The 25,108-nt window shown below is 46.2% G+C and overlaps 2 protein-coding genes across 3 annotated transcripts in view; one reads left to right on the top strand and one right to left on the bottom strand.

Moving 5' to 3' along the window:
• TAX1BP1 (Tax1 binding protein 1) overlaps nt 1-2,552 on the top strand; it is a 77,854-nt gene extending 75,302 nt beyond the window's left edge. For both annotated transcript variants that reach the window (XM_045792963.1, XM_045792962.1), the window contains exons 17-18: nt 1,478-1,560; nt 2,297-2,552. In XM_045792963.1, the coding sequence (XP_045648919.1) occupies nt 1,478-1,560; nt 2,297-2,498 (285 nt within the window). In that variant the 3' untranslated portion in view covers nt 2,499-2,552. The remainder of the gene's footprint in view (nt 1-1,477; nt 1,561-2,296) is intronic.
• A 1,254-nt stretch (nt 2,553-3,806) lies between these two features.
• JAZF1 (JAZF zinc finger 1) overlaps nt 3,807-25,108 on the bottom strand; it is a 327,118-nt gene continuing 305,816 nt past the window's right edge. Inside the window, exons 4-5 of the mRNA XM_045792964.2 lie at nt 12,598-12,767; nt 3,807-6,157 (exon numbers count right to left, since the gene is read on the bottom strand). Coding sequence (XP_045648920.1) covers nt 5,981-6,157; nt 12,598-12,767 — 347 coding nt within the window. The 3' untranslated portion in view covers nt 3,807-5,980. The remainder of the gene's footprint in view (nt 6,158-12,597; nt 12,768-25,108) is intronic.

Below are 25,108 nucleotides of genomic sequence, written 5' to 3'. Positions count from 1 at the left end.
AGAGTTGGGATGTATAACCAACTGAGCCACCCAGGTGCCCATGAAAACCTTATTTTGAATTTAGTATGATTAACCTTACAAATTTCTTTTATTGTCTAAGAGATTAACCCATCTTAATACTATTTCAGATGTTCAAGTTGGTTATATACAATAAATTATTATAAACAGTAATTTTTTAAAAAAATATTTTTATTCTATTTTTCTTGGTTACTTTTTATTTTTTAGTAATCTCTACACCCCATTGTGGGGCTTGAGCTCATAATCCCTGAGATCGAGTTGTGTGCTCTTTCGATTGAGCCAGCCAGCTCCCCCAAGACTTTTGTAGGCTGGATTTTGAGTTCCATGTAGAGCTTCAGTTTACTGTAGATGGTTTCGTTTGTTTTGTAGTAGAAATAGTATTGTGCTGACGGGTCTCAAAGTAGATGAACGATGTAAAGGTGGTTTAGATCTTTGTGGAGATTAAAATGCTATTAAAAATGTTTTCTTAATAAGGATTTAATTGGGATTGTTCATAAATATATATCGGTTTGGTCTTTCCAATAAAATTTGCTTATAAAATTATTTTGGCAGTTTAGCTAACAGAGTAGGTTCTGGTTAAAAGCTATTCAAAAAATTTTTTACATTGACTATTTTCAGTACCAAAATATAATTATTTTAGCAGTTTTGGGCAGAAATCTTTCTCAGAATACATGATTCTCTGCCTTCCTAAAGAATACCTAATATAACCTTGATGATTCTAGTTCATTAATTTATTAAATTTATTAATTTAAAAATCAACACTAAAACAGTGTCTTCATGGTTTTTTTAGTAAAGCTGTGTGATCCAGTGCTGAAATATTATTGGATGTTTGAGTTCTTGTCTGCTTTTCTTTTTATTAGTAGCCATTTTTTGTTGCTGACAGTGGGCCTGCCTGTGTAACCTCACTTCCCAATCTGTTAAATTTAGTCTAGTATGATTTTGGAAATTAACCAAGCTTGATGAGTAAAAGAGAGTAAATGTATTCGTGAGTGAAAATTTGGTCATTTTGCATATCAGGAGTCACGAGACTTTATATGAATTGGCTGCTAAGAGAACTTAGGACACACTTTCTGGTTTTGAACTGAGTAGGTGATTTCTTATTTCATGAGCACTTATGTCTTATTGTAGCATCTAGAATTCTGTTGAGTCCCTCTGCCCTTTTATTAGGAGATACAAAATCATGGGGTTATCATTACCAAATTACATATGGCTTAGAAAGTGTAAAGGTAAAAAAAAAAAAAAAAATGCTTCCCCTCTTCCCCCTGATGGATAACATGTCAGGTTGGTTTCAGTCCAGCACTTGAGCAGCAAACTCGATTGTTAGCTGATTCATAGAAGCAGTAAATCGGGGCAAAATTTTAGAAAGGGTAATCTTAATTCCTTTAATAGTATGCTTGAATTAAGGAATGTACATTCGGTTTCGCTTTTCTCAAAAGTTGCAAAATTACTTTTTGCCTAGGAAGAGGAGAATGTGCCCTCTGCTCCCGATCCTCCAGGTCAGCACTTACGTGGGCGTGGAGCAGGCTTTTGCTTTGATTCCAGGTAATTTTTCTTTCCTGTGTAGAATTTGGATTATGTAGATGAGTGGTTCTCAAAGTATGGTCCCTGGAAACTTGTTCAAAATGCATATGATCAGGCTGTACCCTAGACCTCCTGAACCTGAAAGTCTTGGTGTGGGTGCCAGCAGTGTGTTTTTTTAGAAGATTTTAAGAAACAGAGCTTGAGAAGGGGGGAGGGGCATAGGGAGAGGGAGAAGCAGACTCCCCACTGAGCAGGGACCTCGACCCTGGGGACTCTGTTCCAGGACCCTGAGATCATGACCTGAGCCAAAGGCAGACGCTTAACCCACTAGCCACCCAGGCATCATAGCAGTATGTGTTTTAACATGCTTCCAGGTGATTCTGATGCGTGTAGTACTTTGAGAACCAGTGCCAATAAATCCTCGTGGTAGTTAAGCTTGAATGAATATACTGTTGGAAAATAAGTGCTATTAATTAAAAATTGAGGTTTTCTTATGTAATATGCTTGAATTTGGGGGATTTTAACAAAAATGTTTTTGTCACTCTAATTGTGAAACTCTGTTTAGAGGCTTTATCAGTGGTTTACACAATTGTCAGTAGCAGGTATTTTAGAAGCAGAAAGGTTTCCGAAGTAACTGAAGACTTTCAAGGTAAGTCATTTAGGGTGAATATTAGCTTAACCAGAGAAATATAACCTTGTCATTACAAATTTTACTTACTAGAATTGTGTAATTCTTTCATTTTCCTATTTCTTTAAGCTTTGACGTTCACAAGAAGTGTCCCCTCTGTGAATTAATGTTCCCTCCCAACTATGATCAGAGCAAATTTGAAGAACACGTTGAAAGTCACTGGAAGGTGTGCCCCATGTGCAGCGAGCAGTTCCCTCCTGACTATGACCAGCAGGGCTTTGAAAGGCACGTGCAGACCCATTTTGATCAGAATGTTTTAAATTTTGACTAGTTACTTTTTATTCTGAGCTAGTAATACAGTTTAGCAATTAAAAAAAAAAACCACCTCAGACCACTATGGAGACCACAAGGTAACATTTCCGCGCACCCTCTTCCACTTTTTTTTTGAACAAGCGCTACTTTTGTGTTACTAGGGTCAGAGTGTCTTCAGCTTATCAGTAAATAAAATTATAACCCCTGTTAATCTCACCGGTTTAAGAAAAGTGTTTCTGTGCTTGTATCTTTATTTATTCCCCAGTTTGCAAAACTATATGAATAAAGGAAATGGATTATTTTAATGTTACCACACTGAAAATACATGTGTGTAGAGTATCATTTAGCATATTTACAAGTTTCTGTTGACCTTGTTGATTGAGCATGGCTACTAAATATTATGTAATAAAAGTAATTTATCATTAAAGTCTGAATACAGAAACTTCCGTAATTTGGCCCATGCAACGATGGTTTTTTTAACCTTTAGAAATGGAACTGCATGTAGAAAGAAAGAGCGGACATGCTTGCAGTATAGCAAATACCTTTTTATATCTGAAATGTTTTGCTTTAGGAATAGAAGGCATATTTTGCTAATTTTATGACAAACATTTTAGAATGACCTGAGTGATTATTTTTAAGCCATCTTGAAGTTGTATTTCTATCTCATGGGAACAAGCTAGGTTAGTGTAGCTGTTTAAATGATGTACTAAACAAACAGTGGTGTTGGTGGCATACAATCACAGAGAATGTATCTTTTTCACATTTTCTTGATTAAAAATGTGATGTATAAATGCACGTCAGTGTGTCATGTCTCTGTATAGTATTCTCATTAACATTAAAGAGGACACATTTTTTGGAGATGTGTAATTTTATTGTCAGATTTATTTGTGATGAGAGTTTTTCATTAACATTTTTTTCCCTTGGTCTGGGCCTTTAAATGGATCTCTGAATGGTATTTCTCAAAATATGAATGTTAAGAATTTACTGACTTTGATTTTACTTCTCTTGTAGTTAGCTAACATGGTAACCTCACCTGCAGTGTGGTGGCATTTTGGTGTGCTCTGTGTGAACCACATACTCCTCGTGTTGCTTGCGTTTCTGAAAGCAGAATTTGAATCCTTTAAAAATACTTCTGAGCGTAGGGCAGAACAGGCCCTGGCAGACTGGAAAGCAGTAGTAGTGAAGACGCCACGTCTTCCCCTCCTGGGAGATGCAGGTAAAATATGGGAGCATTTTCACATCGCATCAGTTAATTCTGGAACATGCCAACCTTAAAGTATCCCTCCACTATTAGAGTGGTAATGGACACGAATAAAAACAGCGAGCCGTGTTGTTTTGGGTCAGAGGCAGTTTATTTTAAATGTGATTTCATTTACATTTATAAGCAGCTTTTCTTGACAGCAATTTTGATTAAGTTGCCTTCAGTTCTAAAACAAACCTCTGTTGCTTTCAAACTTAATGTGCTCTGTCCCCAACAAAACATATGAAAATATAATTTAAAGCACAGTTTTCACAGACACAGTACAATACATTCACTATACACGGTATAACAAAATATTCCCATCCTTACCTGTTTAGTAATACTGTCACAATGAATAAGTAAATAGAAATTGAATGTTTTATAGTTGAAAGAAACTTAACATGCACAATGACTATTTTATGACTGTTTAGCTGTTGAACTACTGATCCAGCCTACAGTTTCTTGCACTAGAAGGAGCGAAGCTAAATAATAAAATTGCTGGCCTAAAAAATTTTGGTCAATTGTAGGTAGATATGAAATATCCAAGTAGGGCCTTCTTATGCACCAACTAGTTGCTTCTCATGTCTGGATCACCCTTTTAAACATAAGATAACACTGTATATTCAGGACTAAGACCACTCTTCAGAGATCTGAGGAAATTTTTAGAGGGCAGTGTCTTTATAGATACTTTTGTGAATCCCTCATTATGAGGGATTCACAACTTAAGAATATAGAAGCTTACCCCATCTGGCCAGCAGAACTGTCTTCCTTTCGAACGGTCTGAAAGATTGAGGAGGGACACTTGCTTCCCAGCTGTTAAGAAAGACTTGCATCCAATGGGAACATGGGAAGAAAGTGGTAAGCAGTTCGAGCTTGCTTTTCACCAGTTTTGTGGGCAGTTAGCCATCTCTGAGCAATTTTTATTGCATAATGAGGCAACTGGTAAACTCTTGCATGTTTAAGGAATAGCACTTGGGAGAAAAGAACACTCAAGGCATGATGGTATTGTTGGTGAGAAAAACTTCAGGAATGGTCCAGACGTAGGTCACTCTAATGGGTCATATTAGTCACTCTTTGACCACCTGCTGCAAGAAGCACTTAATTGTCAGTAAGGCTCAATTTCGTATTTCAGCAAAATGTTTTATAAAGCTAAACAGACATTTCCAGTGGGAATACAGACCTCTACAATGTGATGGAAAAAGTGCCTTTAATTAAAAAAAAAAGTCTAAAAACACAATGAGCATGAAGAAGAGGCAATAAGGGATCTTAACAAAAAGGTTCTCTTTGAAACGTGCTTGGAATTTTAATTCTCATTTGCAACCCACAGGTTTGTTAGGGCAGTGGCTGCAAGAATTGGCAACACATAAAACATTAACTCTGTTGGCAATAGAGAACTACAAAGTGCTTTAAAACTTCACCTAAAGATGAAGATAGAACTAAATTTCACACACACAAAATTTGCACTTAAGTATTTCACTAAACTGGTATCTTGGTCCAGAAATATCAATAGGCATAAACCGAATCCCTTGCACCCAGCAGGCACTCAATGAATGTGTGTTAATGAGTGAACTGAATAGACTACAAAAATGCCATTTATAACACTAAAATGATTGGTAAGTAAGTCAGATGGCAAGATTTTCAGCTTTTTAAGGGGCAAAAGGACTTGCAAGATAATATAAAACACAAAGCACACCTTTTATGTATGTTATTTAAATATGAAAATATTTTTAGCATATTATGTTAAACATTCTTATTTATATTTCCATTACCTAAAGTCTTTCTACTCACAAATACTAACTCCATTATGTAAGGCATGGTAACCAGTTTGATAATGAAGGTATTATTTTGGTTTTGAACATAGTGAGTTGATGTGTTGAAAAACTTCAATCACATTACAATCTTGGAAAAAAAAATCTCAGTGCCAGCCCCTCCTCCCCCCAATTGATATCACTGCAATACAACTAAATAATATGCAACATGCCCTCAATTTTATTTTGTTTTGGGGGAAATGTGAAGAACCTAGAGCTTTTTCTGTTTAGCACCTTATATCAAAGTAATGAAAATGGGTATGATGATTACATGTGCAAATGTACAAAATCATTAACTCTACAAAGATACATCATTCCAAAATTACAGAAAAAATTTAAAGCATGCATTTAATTCTTTAAAGGGTTGCTGAATGCTTCCCCTGAAAAAAGGTGGCTGTTTTCAAAATCAGCAACTGCTGGTGAGGATTTCTTGGCACAGTTATGACCAGCATGTTATTGCTGCATCTTCCTGATAATCTCAGCCGACACCGGGGGATGGAAATTGATTGTATGGTGCCGCAGGCCCTGAGCTGTCTTGTAACTCTTACCACAACGACATTTGAATGGTTTGCGGACACGAATCTGTGTTCTGTGACCATTCTTAGCGTGGTACTTTATGCCATTCACATTCTGTGGAGAAGACAAAATATCACCTATTAGATGCGATCAAAAATGTCTGTCAGATGGGGGAAAACCTTGGTGTGGGTCTGGATTGCACATGCACATCCCCCGAATAGCAGGTGTGTACAGCGTAGGTGTCGCGTGAACTCCATTTCAAGCAGTCTAATGGACTGTGCAGACTGGGTCGCAAACTATGCCTCAGTTATTCTGAAAATGAAAGTACTGGCTTCCTCAAATTTTACACGGGATATATAAGACTGTACAAGAAAACACAGTTTGCTCTGCCTAGAACTTTGCTTCCTCTCTGGAAGAATGTTAACAGAAAAACTGTCTTTTCTAAACACAGGGCAATAGAATTCAAGACATCTATAAATCCTTGATACAGAAACACAGCTTCGGGTTTGCTTCCAGACAGCTGTGAGAATGACCTCTTACCTGGAATTTGTCCATTTTCTGCTGTGCATTAAGCCGGTGTCTCTGCCACTATGGGAGCTATTTGCCCAAATCGTGCCCTAGGATAGTTGTGGGCAGACTGGCCCTTAAACTTCAGAAATCTTAGGTTATGAAAGTCGCAGCAACGTTAAGAGTTCCAGACTTCAAAGTGGAGTACAAGCCGAAGTGAAACATTAAATATCAAAATGCTTTCTGGTCTTCTAGTAACTGGTTTTGCTAGTGCCCTAGCATATTCTATGTAAGACTCCATGCCTAGAATCACTCCTGCAGACCTACTATTGTTCATTCCAATTAAATGGTGAGAAAACAGGCATTAACTGATGGAAGATTTCAGTAAGAATAAATGGGAGAGGTGGTATTAGAGCACAGGTCTCAACGACCACGTCAGCTATGGTCAGATTTGGGAACAAGGGAAGAGAAAAGAGAGGGCTTCAGACAAAGTTGTTGAGAACGGATTGCCAGAAGAGTAGGCTGTTTCCTCAAGTATTATATGAATCTGGTCCCACTGAGCCTGGTCCTAGGCCCACCTGAAGGATTCCAACGCAGAGGTTTTGAACTTGACTCGTGAGACGCCCTTGCTGAGCCCCCAGATACAGGGACGCACTGCTGTGGTTTCGTGAGCACGCAGCACACCGCCTGGCCCCTAGGAGATGCTCAGTAAGCATCTGCGAGTGAATTTGTTAGACAACATGGTTCACTGTTCTGAGTTGCCCTTAAAATGTGCTGAGTGGTTATTACTATTTACATTTCCCTTTCAGAGATTCATAATGCACATTCATATTTTTTAAAAGTCCTTTGGTAGAGAATCCCACTTGACTTCGTTGAACCCGCTGGGGCCAAACAGCCACTCCAGTTGACTGTGTTCAGAGTTGGACTGACGGTTGTCCACCAAGTCGAAGCACAAGGACAGATACCCTCTTCCCTGAACTTGGCTCTCGGCCTTCACCTTTGTTTCTGTCCCTCGTGCATGTGAGGCAAGGAAACCCCTCACTGTTGTTCTAGAGACATTCTAGGGATAACCTGCTGTGGTGGGACATGGGGAGAGCAGGGACAGGGCAGACTCAGACGCATTAAGACGGTGGGTAGATAGCCCCTGCCAGCCTCCTGCTGTTGCAGCCGTCTCAGCAGAAGCTGAGGGATCTGTGTACCGAGCCTGAGCTGACTTCTTGCTGCAACCGCATGAGACACCCAGACAAGAACCACTGAGCTGGGGCCAGGCAACCCGCAGAACCATGAAAGAGAACAGTTTTAAGCTTCTTGAAATAATTAAAGGTTTATGATCATTAGAAAAGCACCATCAGCTTTCTAAGTAACAATATAGTAGGAAGTCTCCTGGATCACAAAAACTAGAAATCTGCATTTATCTGCTTACTAATGCCCCACTTACTAGCTCAACAGATACTCACTGAACACCTAGTAGGCTCCTTTCCTGTAGATGAGGGGTGACTCAGACATTTCATGTCCTTGTTTTCACAGGAACTTGTTGCAAGATGGGTCACTACATATCCAGCTACCTGTGTCCCAGTACCACTGACACTCGTCAGAAAATAGGGGAAACCCAAAATAAAAACATTTGACAAGCAAAAAAGCATGCGACTCCGACAGGTACACGGCTTAAATACTCCATCCACACCCGAGTTTTTATAATTAATTAGGTGAGGGGAAGTTTGAAACCAGAAATTGCTAAAACCACAAGAAGCCAGTCCATCCTGACCAGATCCTGCATTTGCCAGAAGGACAAGCCCAAGGTTGAGGTGATTTCAGCAGGTCCTGGGGTCTGTTTCCAGCTTAAATATAAACACTGTGTTGTGTGTCTGGCCGTGAGACTGTGAGGAAAACATAGCTAACTCCATACATTTGGTTTATTACTCTGGAAAAATCAGTAAGCCAACTGCACATTTGGAAACACATGGCATTTCCAGGGTTGGCCAAAGAACCTAAAAAACCCCCACATTAACTATCTCTTTGTTGCTGTGATTTACAATGTTCACGAGTGTCAGTGGGGCACCTTTATCACAAACGTTAGTACAAGCTCTAATGAGAATCAAGGTTTGCCCCATCTGTTCATTCACACATAGCAGTGGGAACTTTTACTTTCTAACACTTGGGATTTAAAAAGATTCACTGACATTTATAATTGCAGAGAGATCCTGAAGTTTGGTCTTTCAGAAATATGAATAACAAAAATTAATGGCAGGCAACTTGAAAACCAAATGCTTAAATCCTCTGGTCTCCGAAAAGAGGAAAGGGAATTCAACTTCGGAGGGGCAGGCAAGGGAGAAAGAGGAAGGGGGGGTGGGGCACAGAAGGGCAGTAACAAGAGCGTCTCATGCTGAGTACTTGATGTCTCCTGTCTTATCCAGTACTCGTGTTTTAAATAAACAGACACTCCAAGAAGATAGCGAGCAGATAAATGATAGACCTGGGATGGGAAACCAGGCATGCCTGATTCCACAATCCACACTTCCCCAGAATTCCATGTACCTGAAGTGCTAGGTACTTAATTAATGGGTACAACCAGCTGGTGGCCTTTGAAAAACGTAAAAGTTGGGAAGGACTGGGACAGGTCACTCCATCGGGAGAAAATGGTCTATGAATTACAGTGGTCTGACATGGGGCTACCATGTGGAGGAAAGGGAGGGTCTGACGTCAGGGGGCCATGCAAGGACCGCATCAGTTCATTTCCATGCCACGTTCTACCATCAGGAACTACCTGCCCTGATGACGGAACTACCCGCCCTGATGACGGAACTGAACCAGTCAATGGACAACAAACCATTTAAAGGCGCTTCTCAAAACGCCACTCCACATCAAATCACGGAAACAAAGTCTGGATGCCAAGCAGGGCCATGGTGTCCCTGACTGTATTTGATCTTTGTTGTCAGTATTCAGACCTAAGTACAATACGCGACATGTACCCCTTGATATAAAAACCGTAACTTTCAATTTCCTGCAGGCCTTGATGTTCTGCATAAAGGAGAGAATAAAGTCACAGGGATTTGATGAGGAAGAAAAACAGACGCTGGGAGTGGTAACATTAGCGTGGAAAGTAAAGCCACTTGTAACTGCGTGGTGACACCAAGCAGCCCAAGAGCCGAGATGCGAGTCGCTCCCGACTGGACCTAGCGTGGCTGCATGTGCAAGGTCGGGGATGAGCCAGGCGGGAATCACATCTTTTAACTCCCTTTGTTAGAGCAATGTGTATCCAGTGTAGGCAACTGCCGAAATTTAGAGAATACAAAGGGACATAAAAGAACGGGGATAATCACTAACATCTGAGGTAACCCCTTTCAGTACTTTCCCCATGAGAGACACGAGATTGGGTAATCATTAAGTATTTTTTAGAAAGGATTTCGATGGCAGTACTTTATTCCATTTCCCTATTGTTAAGAATTTAGTATTTCCCAAATTTGTGCTGACTGTAAGTAACGTGATGAACATCTTTATCAATTTTTGCATCCCTAGAGATGTGCGTGGGATACGTTTCTAGGAGAATTATGGAGCTAAGGAATATGGACATTTTTTTAAAGTTCTGATTATTTACTGCCAAGTTGCAATCCAGAAAGGTGGTCAGGTATGCCCCCACCAGGGCTTCTGATGGGACCCTTACGAGAGGCAAGGACGTTTAGATCCACTGAGGGGGGAGATGCCTTAAGTGCCCTTGTCTCGGAAAACCAACAGCGACACACCTGCCTGGCTGTGTATCTAGACATCAGAGGCCGAGCTTCCTTCATGGTGCTGAAACATCAGCGTTCCCCACGCAGCGCAGGGACCCTTTCAGAGAAACTTTCCAGGGGACCGTTTGTTCTGTTTTCCAGTTCTTAAAAGTAGCAAAATTCTAACAACTCTAATATTTAAAATTATCAAAGGAAAAAACCTCAAAGCACTTCAACCCATCTTTTAAAGCCATTCCCAATTACCAGCTAGGGGAGCCCTCTCAAGTCCAAAGAAAAGGGTGTGTGGCACCAAGGTGCACGGGGTCAGTTGTTCAGCCCGGAAGGTGTCTGGGACAAATCCAACAATGAGTCATGCTAGTGCTTTAGGGTTCCGGTGGTCAGCTGGGGGGCCCACACTGTCCTCTTCCCCCCACATTTTGCCTCTGTTCCTTTATCTTCAGAGTGTCTACTTGTCCAAGACCTGTGCCTGGTGCTGACAGCGGAGGGGGCCTGTGAGCTGTACAGACCCTTGGGGTGATAGGGGAGTAAGTGCTCTCCAGTGGTATGAACGGAGCATGTGGAAAGGTCAGGAGACAGACTTCAGTCTGTGTGTGGGGAATCAGTCTGGGAAACTGGTGAGGGCTTCCCAGAAGAGGTGGCATTTGAGCTGTGCTTTTGAGAAATGAGGGGAATTCAATGAGAGGTACTGATGCTTCGAGAAGGGAAGGGGGCATCCTAGGCAAAGGGATTAGTAAGGGAAAAAACATGGAGACTCAGCTGTCCTGCTGGGCCCCTCTCCCCTGCCCTACTCAGTATGAAGTCTGGAAAGTTAGATACCTCATCTTTTGCTTCCGCAAATGCCAAGAAATGGTGAGAAGAGCTGGTCTGGAGTCCATGCCCAAGAAGCTAACTAGTTAGAGACTCCCTGCCAACAGCGGGCAAGGAGTGAGACAAGAGTGAGCCCTGGGAGTAAGCGACGACATGGCAGCACTTCTGGATTCTGCCTGACCCCACAGCACACCGGCTCATTAGACCTTCCTCAAACCAATTCCCAATCCAGCAACCCCGCAGTCACTACGATGCAGTAATTACACGAGAGAACACCACTGCCCTGCGGCCAGTAACTGCCCAGCAGAAAGGTCGTGCTAGGGAACGTGACCACGCTCCTTGCAAGCAGACGGTTAGAAGTGGTTACATGTTTGTTCTTGTCCCATGTGTCGTGACTGGGCATTCTGGCCCAGAAAAGGAAACTCACACTTCCCTCACGGAACTGGGGGCCACTAACGGCTGCCCGTGTCATCTGTCAGTTGGTGCTGAAGCAGCAGCCTCTGCAGCCCAGGCCTCACTCAATTTTCTTTTTGGCCTTCGGTGCAGAAAGAACACTCAAGTCCCCGTCAACCCAGACGTAGACAACTGCAGGAGAAATTGCTGGAAAGCCAGGAAAAATAACAGAAGACTAATGACAAGCAACCAAGAGACCGGGAGAGAAAGCTGTGAGGAAGGGATGAAGCTGGGGGGAAGGAGGGAGCGCCTCATCCTCTTCAGCCAGAATAAAGGCTGCGGCTTCCCCCCCTCACACGACCCCCCCTTTTTGGGCCAGCCTCAGTCTGGGTCATTATCTGCTCCCTCTTTTAACACCGTGGATGTACATGACATCCCTTAAACAGCGCTTGGACACACAAGAGAAGGCCACGGACGGCCAAGGCCCAAGGAACAGAGCCACAGGGAGAGACGCGGCCTCTGGAGATCAGGCAGGAATCGAGAGAATTCTTGCTATCTAGCTTTCTCCACTTTGAAACAACAAAAAAGGAAACCTCTCTCCAGTGCCAGGGCTACCTTCTGGAAAAATGAGCTAGCTGGGGAATCCCTTTGCTTTCCGGCCTCCCCAGGTAACCACCTGGTTCCCTTTCCTCCTCTCCGCCTTCCACGTCTCCGCCGCGGAAAACAGACGTGGGCAACTGAGTCCCGTTGGGCCCTGAGCAGCCCCTGGGCCCCAGGGGACCGTCACGCCTCTGCCCGGCTTCTGTAAGCCACCTGAACAGCCACCCAATGGAGAAGGTGTCTGGCAAATAAACAGGTGACACCCTTGGTACTCTGATAGGACAGGAGTCTGAAGAACATCAAAAACACGATCCTCCTACCAAAAAACCACCCCCACCGCCCCTTTCTCTTGACCTATAGCTCCCGCCCCGATCAGCAAAGGGAAAACGCTACCAAACACCCGAGCCCAGGGGCCTGCCTGACCCCGGCCTGTGTGTCAGGCTTGCTTCCGAAGTGAGCAGCTGCTGCCTGGTGTTTCCAGTTACCGCAGTCATGCCAATGAGGTGCTGCTGCGTTTACCTTGTATCTCTTCTTACATCCGGGAACCGGGCAGGCAAAAGGCTTCTCCTCCCCTCCGTTCATGCACATGGAGCTGAGGATGGCTTCGGAGCTGATGGCGCTCTCTGTGGTCCAGGACTCGTCGCTGTCCGACTCCTCGTAGTCCACCTCCTCCTCGTCGTACTCGCTGCCTGCAGGGCCAGAGAGGGGCAAGGGCGGTCAGCAGCAGTCCTGTCCTGCGGTTCCCTGCGGGCCGCCCCCCGCCGCCACCCACCGACAGGAGGACTGGCAGGGACCAGATGGGCCACGGCTACGGCCTGGGGGGGGGGGGGGGCGTTCCAGACACAAAGGGACCGCCCTGGGGCAGAGACCTGCATTTGCACTTAAGAGACCAGAGGAAGGGTTTCCCAACGATTTGTGGCTGGGAATTTGCAGAGCAAGAGCTTGACCTTGCTTCTGCGGCAGGCCAGTCTGTGCAGGAGGCCCAGACCCAAGATAACCAAGGATGACAGACCCCCCCACCTACAGACACACACACACACACACACACACACACACACACACACACACAAGCTGTGTCTGACATCCCAGTGCGTAGGATTCTGTCCCCATAGTGTCAAGCTTATCGGCCTAGTAAATGCAAAAGTCTGTGGGAGGGGCTTGTATTTTCCACTGAATTAGGTAGCTACACTTGGGTGGGAAAGCACTTCAAACCTTCTTCTTTATAGCTTGAGCTGAGAAGACCGTGAGGAAATTTGGAACTAAAAGGGGGTTACCCCAAGCCAGGGAGCAGGGGGACACACACACCTGAAGCTCTGAGCCAAACTCATGGTCAGAATACGAAGTTCTAGCTCGTGGAAGAGCGAAAAATTCCTGACCGCATCTGTCCCCAGGGAAGGACACCTGTCTCTCCAGCTCTACCCAGCATTCCCTGGGAGCGCGGCTGCTCCATCCCAGTCACGCTGCTCAGATGGGAGGAGGGGATTCGCTTATATTCCCAAGGTTAAGAGCTCTGCTCAGAATGGAGTTAAAAATCTAGTTGACCGACCTCTGTTCAGGACGGTGGGGACGGAGAACCACTTCCACAAGCAGCCACTTTTTGCTCTTTTTTAATGAGGCCCAAGGCCGTTTATTTTGAGCTTTTGCACAATGCAACCCTGAAGGACATAATTCTACAGATCATAAACAGTGTAAAATAATATGTTGACAAGTCTTAATGCATTTACAAGCCCCGCGGAATAAATGGGAATTATAGCACAACATTAATAAGAATTATATGGTAGCAATTACAGTTGTGAAATTCATCCCCCAGGTGTGAGGCTAAATGGCACCAGGGGCCTGCCTGGGTGCCCCATGGTCTGTCTCTGCTACATCAATTATTTCAACACCAAATATTGGCATTTTTATTGGGTTTCATTTTAATAGGCATTAATAAGATTGTTTGAAGAGCCAACTGAGCCAGGCACAAGGACGCCGGCCTCCGAAGCGAACACTTAAAAGGACCCAAGGAGGAAGGAAGGGACCTCGAGCAGACTGAGTGCCTCTCGTGCCTCAGGCACATTCGATGCAGTATCTTGCTGAATCAGCGGCCCTGTGAGGTGGGGAGGACAGTCACTTCCCTGAACACCAGGAAATCGAGTCCACAGAGGTTCAAGAGCTTATGAATTTTCACTTGGCTATTCGGGGTTACTGCTTCTCCCCCGTCTTGCTTCCCGGCCGCCAATGCCAGCAGCAATCCGAGGGGGTCCCTTTCAGCCTCCTTTGGGTTGCTGGTTCTTCACCATCGACCACTCAGATGGAATTCAGAGTAGTCTGTTCTGAAGCCCGTTTAGAAACTCTTGGGTGGTGCAGAAAAAAACAATTTGGCAAAAGGAGGTTCTGGAATTAAATGTGGGTTTCAGTAACTCTGCCGTGTTCGGCTGTAGCCCCCAGAAAGAAGAGACCCAGTTTGGAAAGGCTTGTACAAGACAACACAGGGGTGTCCTCGGCCACGTTTCCGAGTCTGTGAGCAAATGTCGAGATCTGTTTTTAAGTAGGACATTGTTTAGGACATTTTCCTCTTAAACAAATGCCACATGCTGGTGTCCTTTAAATTGCTTGTTAGAAAACTATAAATGCTATTTCACAAAGCTCCTCCAGCCTGACTTCAGAAAGTTAGAATGACTAATTTACCCATCTAATTGGGCTAATTTGTTAACCTGAATACCAAGAACCACGCAACATTTACAGCTGGGGTGGGGGGAACCTCAGACCAACAGAGGGCTTAATGAAGCCCAGCAGAAGATAAAACTTCAAAACGCCACTGGATCAAAGGAGCCAGACCCTGAGGGCTCGATGCTCGGACACAGTGGCCTGGAGACCAGGCGGCAGCCAGCCCCCGAGGGGCAAGTAGCGGGACCACACAATCCATCAGAGTCGGGACGCCCGTGGGAGCGAACGGCAGCGCGGGGTCGCCGGGCAGAACACGGCACCTTCCCTGGCTAACCGGGCCGGCCCCCTCCGGGCACTGGTATGCCACAGGGTCTTGGGTGCTTTGTGAAACTAACCGTCTCCCTGGGTGGGGATCAAGGAGGACCTGTTTATACTTAATTCTGTCCTATAACAAAGAGCGGTGTGCAGAGCTGGCTTCACCTCTTGGCTGGGCACGTCAGCTGAGCGACCAGCTCCTGTCACCCACCTTCTCTTCTATGAAATGGGCACAAATCTCTTCCTTCAGTTTAAGGATTAGAATTCATGTCTAGAGAACATCTGGCACAGGAGGACCTGCCCATGGTAATTGCTCAAAAAATGGAAGACACCGTAACATCATTTTTGTAATAACACTACACGGACATATTACATATAATATTTTTTAGAAAGGCCTCTTATGAAACCGAACAAAAACTAACAATTCTGAAAGACACGGGAATCTCCACTGGAAGAAATACAAGCGGGGCTTCATATCAAGACAGGTCTGCCACTGACAAGCTGTGTGACCCCAGATAAGTGATGTCACCTCTCTGATCCATAGACTCCTCACCTGTAAAATGGGCCACTACAACTGACCAGCTCTTGAGGTCGTGGTGAAGAATAATGGAGTTCCCTTTTCAAACCAATATACTTAGAACCGTGCCTGGCATATGGTAAGCATCAAAGGAGTATTTGGTACATAAACCAGTAAAATGTCACGAGAGCAGTTTCCTTATTTTATCCACTGTTCCCTTGCTCTTGGGGGTACTCACTTTCTTCAAACAGAAGAGCGTGTGGGGGGGCTCTGCCGCTTATCCTAACCGTACCCCACTCGCCAGCCTGTCGTCAAACAGAGCCGGGAGCAGCTGTGAGGCCAGGCCCACCTCTCGGTCTGCAGCCAGAGGGCCCACGCAGGTGGAGACAGCCCGCGCTGTTCTCCAAAAGCCACATGTGCGCACGTGCCGGGGCCCGCCTGGTGCTAACATCTGCAAAACGGGCCGCCGGGCCCGCGGGGTCCCGCGCAAAACATCTGCAGACGACAACCGCTCTTCGTCGGCTTTCAAACACCTCAGGACTCTAGAAGAGCTCCCCCGAAACGACAGTTACAAGAACATCCGGGCCAGTCCTCTCTCTTCCCATTACGGAAAAGCAGGAGGGAGCAAGGCCGGTTCCCCCAGCAGTGGCTTCCCTAACAATCTGACCCTAAAAAATTGTATGAGTGTGTGAATGTATTTATTGTGAACGGCATATGTGTACCAATAGGTTACTGCACAAAACAGATACGCAAAGAAAAGGTTAAGGATAAAAGAGTTTAAAAAGTAAATGTATTAGTAGCTGTAATAGGTATTTTATTAAGTGTAATGGTCTCAGATCTCCTTCCTCTGCGCCCACTGTGGGGCCCAGTGCCCTCCCGGCCGGCTAGAGGGGTCCAGTGGAACACATCACAGCCAGCTTCCAGGCCGGCAGCTTGAAATGAGGCTTCCGATGACCCGGGGGGAGCAGGAGGTGACTGGCATTCATTCACACAGGGAACTTATCCAACACTGGCCACGGGCGGAGCGGGTGACGTCTGACGCAGTGTCTACCCCCTCTCCTATCAGCCTACAGAAGAAGGAGCCGGGCCCCGAGCCAGCAGGCAGCGGGACGACAAGGAAACAAGACAAGTTTCTGGTTCTGAACCACCACCACCCAGAATCCATCACCGTTAATTTTCTGCATAATTTTCTAAACAGAAAAAAATTTTGAAGTATTTCCTTGGTGTCACAGAGTGGGAGGGGGGAGCAAAACCAGTAGCCTACCTATAGTTGTGACTGGGGCAGGGAATGGGGAGGAGAGGATTTTGGAGTATGTGAGTCACAGGAGGAATCGACCCCCCTCAGGTGTCCTGCAAGGCTGCCCTCTTAGAAAGCTCTGCTGGGTCATGGAATCCGAATTCTGACAGGAGAAGGAACTCACGGGGCCACCGAACCCCACACACAGCCGGCCCACAGCGGTCGATGCAGGGGGCCTCTCGGCAGGAACAGGTCACGCTATAGCGTGTCCTCTTTAAACGTCATCTTCCCTCCTTCTCTCCTGTCTCCCTCTCCCGGCAAGGGCCCCACTGAAAGGGGTGCAGTGCTCAGTCACAGAACAGAGAAACACCTGCTATGTGCCTTCACCCCCTCCCCACGCTTAATGCTTTGAAGGGCCCAGAGGAAGGCGTCCTCACAACTAAAGAGAAAACCTACAGACCTTAATTAAGAAAAACAAATGAAAGCCACTGGCTGGTTTCGTGGCTCCCAGCCGTGGTCCCCCCCCCGCCTTGGGGGCTGGCCTGTGCCACCTGGGAAGTGGGCGGTGCAGGAAGACAAGCTGGAGACACTGCCCTTGCGTTTCGAAACAAACGTCGGTTGGCCTGATCAGATTTCTCTATTTGACAAACCCGTTGTTCTCTATTAGAAGAGATACACCCTCGCAGATCTGCGTCTCGACAGGGCCCCGAAACGGAGGAGACGGGCTGGGTGCGGAGCGCACTGGCGGAGCGTAGCCCAAGCAGCCTCGTTGTTCAGACGGTCACGGTCATTGCTTTCGCCGATGCTCCGGTGCAACGCTCCATGGCTGTGAGGGTCCGTCCCAACACGAGTCCCCCCACGGAGTCTGTTCGTCTCCGCACACAAATGGGCAGAAGGAGAAGATTCTAGGAAGGTACTGATGACACGAGAACACTGCCTACTTTTGGTTAGCCTCCTTGTAAGTCATCTGCTCCCCCAATTCTGGCACTTCCTATATACCTGAACCTCTCTGTGTTTACTTGGATTTCTGAATGAAAACCGTAGCTAAGAAGGACACATGCTGTTCTGGAACCGGAAAGAGGCGGGAGCTGCCTCTGCCATCTCGGGTGGGGTGCCTCCTGTGCTGGGAGCGGCGCCGTCCACCTGCCCAAACTTTGTTCCCCCCACTCCGACAGAGGGCAGAGCGGGGCTTCAGGAAGTGAGGGGGTTGCTGGAGGCCACCCGGCAAGAAACAGGCCGACAGCACTGGGACGACTTGGGGATTCCGTCCCAAAGTCTGTGCTCCTTTGATTGGTTTTCAAACTGAGGACCCCCCTATGAGGGAGATCGAGATGTGACACACGGAATGGACCCCTGGGAATCCTGGAGAGGAGGGAATACAAGGCCTGCGGGGAGTGGCGGGCTGTGCCTCAGACACGAAGCAGCGGGACCCAGCCCTCCTGGGTGGCCACGGGCCCTTCTTCCACGGAAGAGCCACAGGGGCTGCTTTATCAGGCTCTTCTCGGTCTTAGACATTATGAATTTTAAAATACCATACAGCAATGTCAGAGTTTCTCTAAGGACACGTAATTTCACCGGGCACTGTCCCACACCGACACTGGCCGCCCCTGCTGTCCCTCAGGCGGAGTTTCCCATGGTCGCCCTGCACAGTGGCACCGTCCCCATGTGGGGGCTGAGCTGGGCAGGACAGCTGCACAGACAGGCAGCCCCCGGAGCCCATCTCGGCGGCTCCGTTCGGGAAGTGAGCACAACCGGGCAGATAGGAGTTCATGAGAAGACGATTACGTCCTGCAGGATTGTCAGAAAAAGCTTACTGGTTGTCAGCAAAGTTAGTAAAAACCCGAGCTGGTCTCATGAATCACGTGAAAACACAAGGCGGTCTAGAGCCTCTGTGTACGTACACACACACACACACACACACACACACACACACACACACGCAGAGTCGCCCCCCTGGACCCACATCACCACCCAGGAGCCCTGCTGAGCGTCTCTGCCAAGCTCACTGTCACTCGCCCCAGGAGCCCCTTCAGATCTCATCTGCCTCCTTCCAACCTCTGCTCACCCCGTTACTCTGTGCACGTGGCCTGCTGGCCATTTCAGCCCCTCGAAGCCATCTCATTCCCTGTATGCATAGACATAAAACATTGACATACAGATAGATAAAAATAAGTCAACCTTTTCCAGAAACCCAATACGCCACATTTTTCCTATAATGCGCAGACCATTAATATTCATGCAAAAGTGATAACTGCAGTGACAGCAAATTAAAACTTTCCTGGGGTGTCAAATTCTGGCAAATACATTAGCTAAGAGTTGCCCCTCTGCCTTATAGATTTATCGTTACAAATCAGCTTTAATTGGTACTGACCCACTTTACAGGAGCTGCTGCAACAACAGTCGAGAAATTGGCAACGTAACGACTTCGATGGAAGACACACTGATGGCCCCCAGGACCACGTGCCGAGCCTTGAAAATGCTTGACCTCCTTGCTCCTGGCCTCAGCTCATTCCTGGAATGTCCTCTCCCCATCTGCTCCTGAACTATGGAAATGGTCCCAGCTCTCCCAGCCAGAAGTACCCTCTCCCTCATAGGACTTAACACTTTCTAACTTATTTGGAGGCACTTGGTCGTTATCTTTGCTAACATGCCCAGGGCTGTGCTTGTTCTTAAGGAGCCAACGACACGTGTTTGTTGAATGAATTAATGAGGAATAGACTTCACGGGTTCTAGCAAAAGGGGACCCAAGATTACAAAGTTTGTACTCTCACGGACCTTCTACAGTCTTGGGAAAAAAGTGAATAAATTATATTACCTGCCTGTTTAAAACTCTCCAATGGCTTCCCATATCAAGGAGCAACCCAATGCCTGATCATGACCTTACTCCATATCATAGTTGTTTGGAATTTTAATATCTGAAGTGCTTTTTTTTAATAAGAAAACTTAAATATTTGTGTTTTGTTTAGTGCTAAATTTTACACCTATAAGTTTATTTAACAAATATTTCTAAATATTCAAATACTATTAAGTAAATTAAAAAAATTTTTTTTTTAAGATTTTATTTATTTATTTGACAGAGATAGAGACAGCCAGCGAGAGAGGGAACACAAGCAGGGGGAGTGGAAGAGGGAGAAGCAGGCTCATAGCGGAGGACCCCGATGTGGGGCTCGATCCCATAATGCCGGGATCACGCCCTGAGCTGAAGGCAGACGCTTAACCGCTGTGCCACCCAGGCGCCCCAATAAAAAAATTTTTTTAAGTAAGCTTTGTGCTCAACATGAGGCTTGAACTCAGGACCCCAAGATCAAGAGCTGCATGCCCTACCAACTGAGCTGGCCAGATGCCCCAAAATATAATTTTTTAAAATACAATGCTCTTATACATTTAAGTGTTAATTACAAACCTGGTGAAATTCCACACATCTCAACTAAAACTGTGCCAACTCTACCATTTAAGTAGTTAAGCTTTAAAATCTCTTAAACACAGACAATCAGACAAACGATCGCAATGACTATAAAACCTATATTTAACCGATAACACAAGTTGGTCCTATCGATTTATTTTTTCATGATTTTCATCCTTAGTTTTGACCCTCCTGGGGTTACTAGAACCTGGCAAGACCTACAAGGAACAAAAGCTGATTTTGGCCAGAGGAAGGCAGGGGTTCTGAGTTACTGACCCACTGACACTCGGTCAGGTTCAGGAGTGAGCCTGCATGTCCTGGGCTGGATGCCTGGGATCTTCACTCAAGGTTCACTTGCTCAATAGACAGGATTTTTAAAGCCTGTGTCTTTCTTGCCACATCACGTCTTCAATATAATCACTAGGGGCCTCTGGAGATTGCATCTCCTGGGGAAAAGGCTTCCCTCCCAGGGCACGTGGCTCTTCCCCGCATCTTGCAACCCTCCCTCGCACAGACCCCCTTCTCGTCGTTTGTGACGGGCTGCTGGCTGGTCTCTCCTATGCTCGCCGCAGTTCCTACTTTTCCTGCAACTTTGGGGCTTACTTATAACTCCCTGCCCGTCTGCTGACAGAGGTGGAGAAAAAGAACACGGGTATTTCGTACACAGACATCCACTTCACAGAACACAGGGCCACCTATGCCAGTGCACCCGGGCAGAGGTGAGAAGAAACACATCCTCTGATTTCCACCGTTCTTCCATTACAGCTACTTGTGGATACACTTTACATTAACTTCTCCAATGTTCAGTATTATTTTGGACTCATTTCACAGACTCAGTTAATGACCAGTCATCACTATATTCTTTGATGCTCAAATGACTACAGCTTGGACGCTGGAAGCCCTTTCAAGTGGTCTCCTGACTTTACAGTATTTTCTGTTATTAATTTACATTTTCTTCTCTTTGACCAAAGTTATCATTGCACACAGTAAAAAGTTAGTTGGATAGTTCTCCGTGGCTGACAATGAAAAAGAGGGGTCCTCTGTCTCCTCCTCTCTCTGTCCTCTTCTCTCCCTGCTCCCCATGCTTACATCTCTCTACCTGGGATTTGTCTCATGGCTTCTAAACAACACGAGCCTACCGTTCCTTTTTGATCCCTATATGCGAGATAAGAATTTTTGTCTTTGGGGCGCCTGGCGGGCTCAGTCGGTGGAGTGTACAACTCTTGATCTTGGGGTTGTGGGTTGGAGCCCCAGGTTGGTGTGGATATTACTTAAAAAGGTAAAATCTTAAAAAAAAAAAAAAATTTTTGGTCTTTTACATATGTCCAAGCCCGCCCTGCACTTCCCCTTCTCTTAGGAGAACTGCGTCATGACATTGGTTTCGTCACTGTTCAATGTTTACATTATCACGACACTGGCCCACTCAGTGAACTATGACATTTTTGTTGTCCTAGGAGTTAAGCAGCACATTTCCAGAGCCTATGTGTCCTCCACACCATCCTCATCGTCACAAGGGCAGCTGACACTTACTTGGGGGCTCCCCACATGCCATTATCTCAACAAGGCTAAGAGGTTGCTACTAGGATTATCCTCATTTTACATACAACAGAGGCTCAGAGAGGCAGAGTGCCTGGTCTGAGGCTGCGAAGCTTTTCCATGGCAGAGCAAGGGTTCCACCCTGGCCACCTGGATCTGGCGACTGTGTTCCTAACCAGTATACTGCACTGCTCACTTGAATTCATCTCAAACTCAGCTCAAATGTCACCACCTCCAAGAAGCCAGCCCTGATTACCTGACTACTTCTGCAGGCACAATGTCCTCTGCACTGAGTGCCCTTCTCACAGCACATCCAACTTTCTAAATGATGTTGTTCTTGTCTTTGTTAGCTTTCTTCCTCACCAGAAAGCAAGCTCCGCATCACTGAATTCCTGGAGTCCTTAAAAGTGCCTGGCACACAGTAGGCACTCAATATATATTTGCTGAACAAACAAATGAAAGGCAAGGGCAATGACGTCAGGCTTCCTGACACCCACGCCATGCTGCCCAACTACCTGGTGATGTCACTTGGGGTGGAGGGGGGGTTGGGGGAGAGAGATTCAAGCGTGGGGGCAAAGTGAAGATACAAAGTAATTAGCGATCTGAGATGCAGGTTCCGCTGCTGAACGGCAAATGAGATGCACAAATCCAATTCCCTGTCACTTGCCTCTGCGTTTTTTTTTTAAGCTTTTATTTTTAAGTAATCACTACACCCACCATGGGGCTTGAACTTATGACCCCGAAATCAAGAGTCACACGCTCCACTGAGCCAGCCAGGAGCCCCACTCTGGTTTTTCTGACAAAATCGAAAGGGTTACAGGCAGCTGCACTTCCCACCAGTTCACTGACAAAAAGGGGAGCCCTGGAGAAATGCTTAGGCTGCCCCCCCCAAAAGAACCTGCCAGCGTTGTAAACAGAGCGTAGACTCCGCCAGGAGGGCACAGCCCTACCTGCCACCTGGCCACTGCGGTGTGACTGCCAGCAGGGTGAGGGCGAAGGTGTGTGCGGACAGGTGGTGACTCCCCCTGGCTCCTTCACCCTCCATCGGGAGTGGGGAGGATGTTGCTCTAACTCCATGGGCTGTGCCTTACTTTGAGGTCAAGATCAAGGCTGTAGCAATCAGCATCTTCTAAACACTGGAAATTCAGATTTTAAAGCAATTCCATGAAGAGCGAGACTGTATTTGAACAGGCACGTTCTCAGAAAAAGATGAAAAGAAACACATAGAAAAACTGGCCCCTTCCTCATTAACCCTTCACTGTTATGCCTCAATCCTTTTCTTCTATTCTGAGACCTTGCGTTCTGTGCTTTTTTGTGACCTACTTGTCCCTAGCTCTGATTGCGTCATTCCCACATCCCCCACCCACCCGGAAGAGTCCTGTCTCCAATGTAGAGCTCCCACTGGGCGTTGTTGATGGTCTGGGTACCCAGTCTCCCGGCTTTTCGTCTTGGTGGGAGGAGAAAGAAATAGCCCCCCAAACAAAACAATGCCATCTCCTCTCTTGCTCCCAGCTCTTGGCTATTTTTCAGGAAAAATGAGCAATAAAAAGTGACGTCTTGTACACCTGAAACAAGTGTAACACTGTGTGTCAACTACAGAAACAAAGAAATGATGACGCGTCCTCAGTACAGCACAGATTTCAGCCGTATCCACCCCCTCCCACTTGTCGCCCGCAGTGAGGAGTTCTACTCTTTCACCTCCGGGGAGAACAAAATGGCGCCTTTTCTCTTGGTCTTCTAGTGGCGGCTCAGGATTCATGGTCATTTAACGTAAAGTTTCTTGTGACAACAGGCAACTCTTGAGACCTACTTCGAATGCAGAGTCCTAGTGTTTTTAAACTGTGGACTGTGACCCATAAGCGGGCTGTAAATCAATTTGGTGGGGCAATTAAACACATAAGGATAGAACAGAAGAGAAAGCGTCTGAGTGTCAAGATGTGTTCATTAAGCTTCTGTTTCCGGTGTGTGTCTCAGTGTAAAACAGTTCTCACTATGTGTCACAGCAAAAACGCTTCAGGCCATGTTTGACCATTAGCATCTCGGTTTATAGAACTTCTAACTAAAAGAACCATTTTATCCAGATGAGAAAGTCACCAAACAATTTTAACCGACATTTAAATAGGATGTAAAACAGGCTCAAAGAGAGAAAGGTCATTTCTGGTGACCATCAACAAGGTCTCATGTCAGCTAGCAGGAACCTACACGGTCCCCGAGAAGGTGGGCTGTTGGCAAACTGACCTCAGGACCATCAGGAGGGCGCACATACATGGGAGCCAACGGGTGACAGGTGAAATATGAAGCTGACAGGTGTATGCAATGGGTAGAAAGTATGAGAAAGTATGAGGGCAGTTCTTCCCTGATTCAGGTGTCCTTCAAGACTGTGTGCCACCACCATCTTTTTGAATATTCTCAAGGACAATCTTTGTTTTCAGAGTAGGTGAATCTGGTTCTAAAGAATGGCCCAAGTCACTCACAGACCTTGTGCTGAATCAAGAAGGGTCGTGCATGGCACTCTGGACTCTGCCCGCTCTGTCATCAAGTTGCCGAAGAGAATCGTTCTCAGAGTTTCAAATCTTGCAGCCAAGCCAGCAAGCACGGTGCCTTTGAGGGGTGAGCAGGCCTTCTGGAGCCAATGCTGTGGGCCAGACCCAGAGAATCACAACTGCCCAGAACCAGGAGGGAGCTAGAGCCGAACTCAGAAAGGGGAGATCTCGGTGTGTCCCAGGGCAGCTGGCAGACGCATCTTCCCTCTCACCTGGATGGGCTCACTGGGAGATCACCACCACTGGGCAAGTTCCCCTTGTTCCCTGCGGCGTCCCCAGCACCGAGCAGTTCCCAGCCGGAGCCGGCCTCCGCTTATCTTCATGCAATGAGGGAAAGCCACAGCAGAGGCCCCTGCCCAGGAAGGACATTTGCTACATGATACAAATGCACACAGGTATGTGTATGTAATACATACATCTTGTACTTCGTGATTATGCGTATTTAAAACACAGTACGATTTGGATATAACATGAAAGGAAGGACGGTGATGACATCAGGCATTACCACCTGCGAGAAGCGCAGACAAGCTTCATCCTCCGGTTAAATCTGACCAGCCCAGCTACAGCTGAACCCTGTCCGGAGGCTGTGTGGGGAGGCGGGTCATTCAGGGGCTTGGGAGCAGGCTGCCTGCATTAGGATTCTGGCTGTGCTGTTATGGGCTTCCGACCAGTGATTTCACCTCTTTCTACCTCCGTTTTGTCATGGGTAAAACCACAGGAACACTAGAGCTGCCCTCAGAGGGCTGCTGAGAAGACTGTACGATTTCGCACGGAGAGGGTGATCAGATTAATTTCTGGCATATACTTGCGTGCTGTAGCAGCGCTAGCCG

This window comes from Ursus americanus, chromosome 3 (genome assembly GCF_024610735.1).
Source record: "Ursus americanus isolate L20-20 chromosome 3, mUrsAme1.1.p, whole genome shotgun sequence".
NCBI lineage: Eukaryota > Metazoa > Chordata > Mammalia > Carnivora > Ursidae > Ursus > Ursus americanus.
Note: the sequence above shows the minus strand (reverse complement) of the source record. Positions and strands in the feature narration are given on the sequence as shown.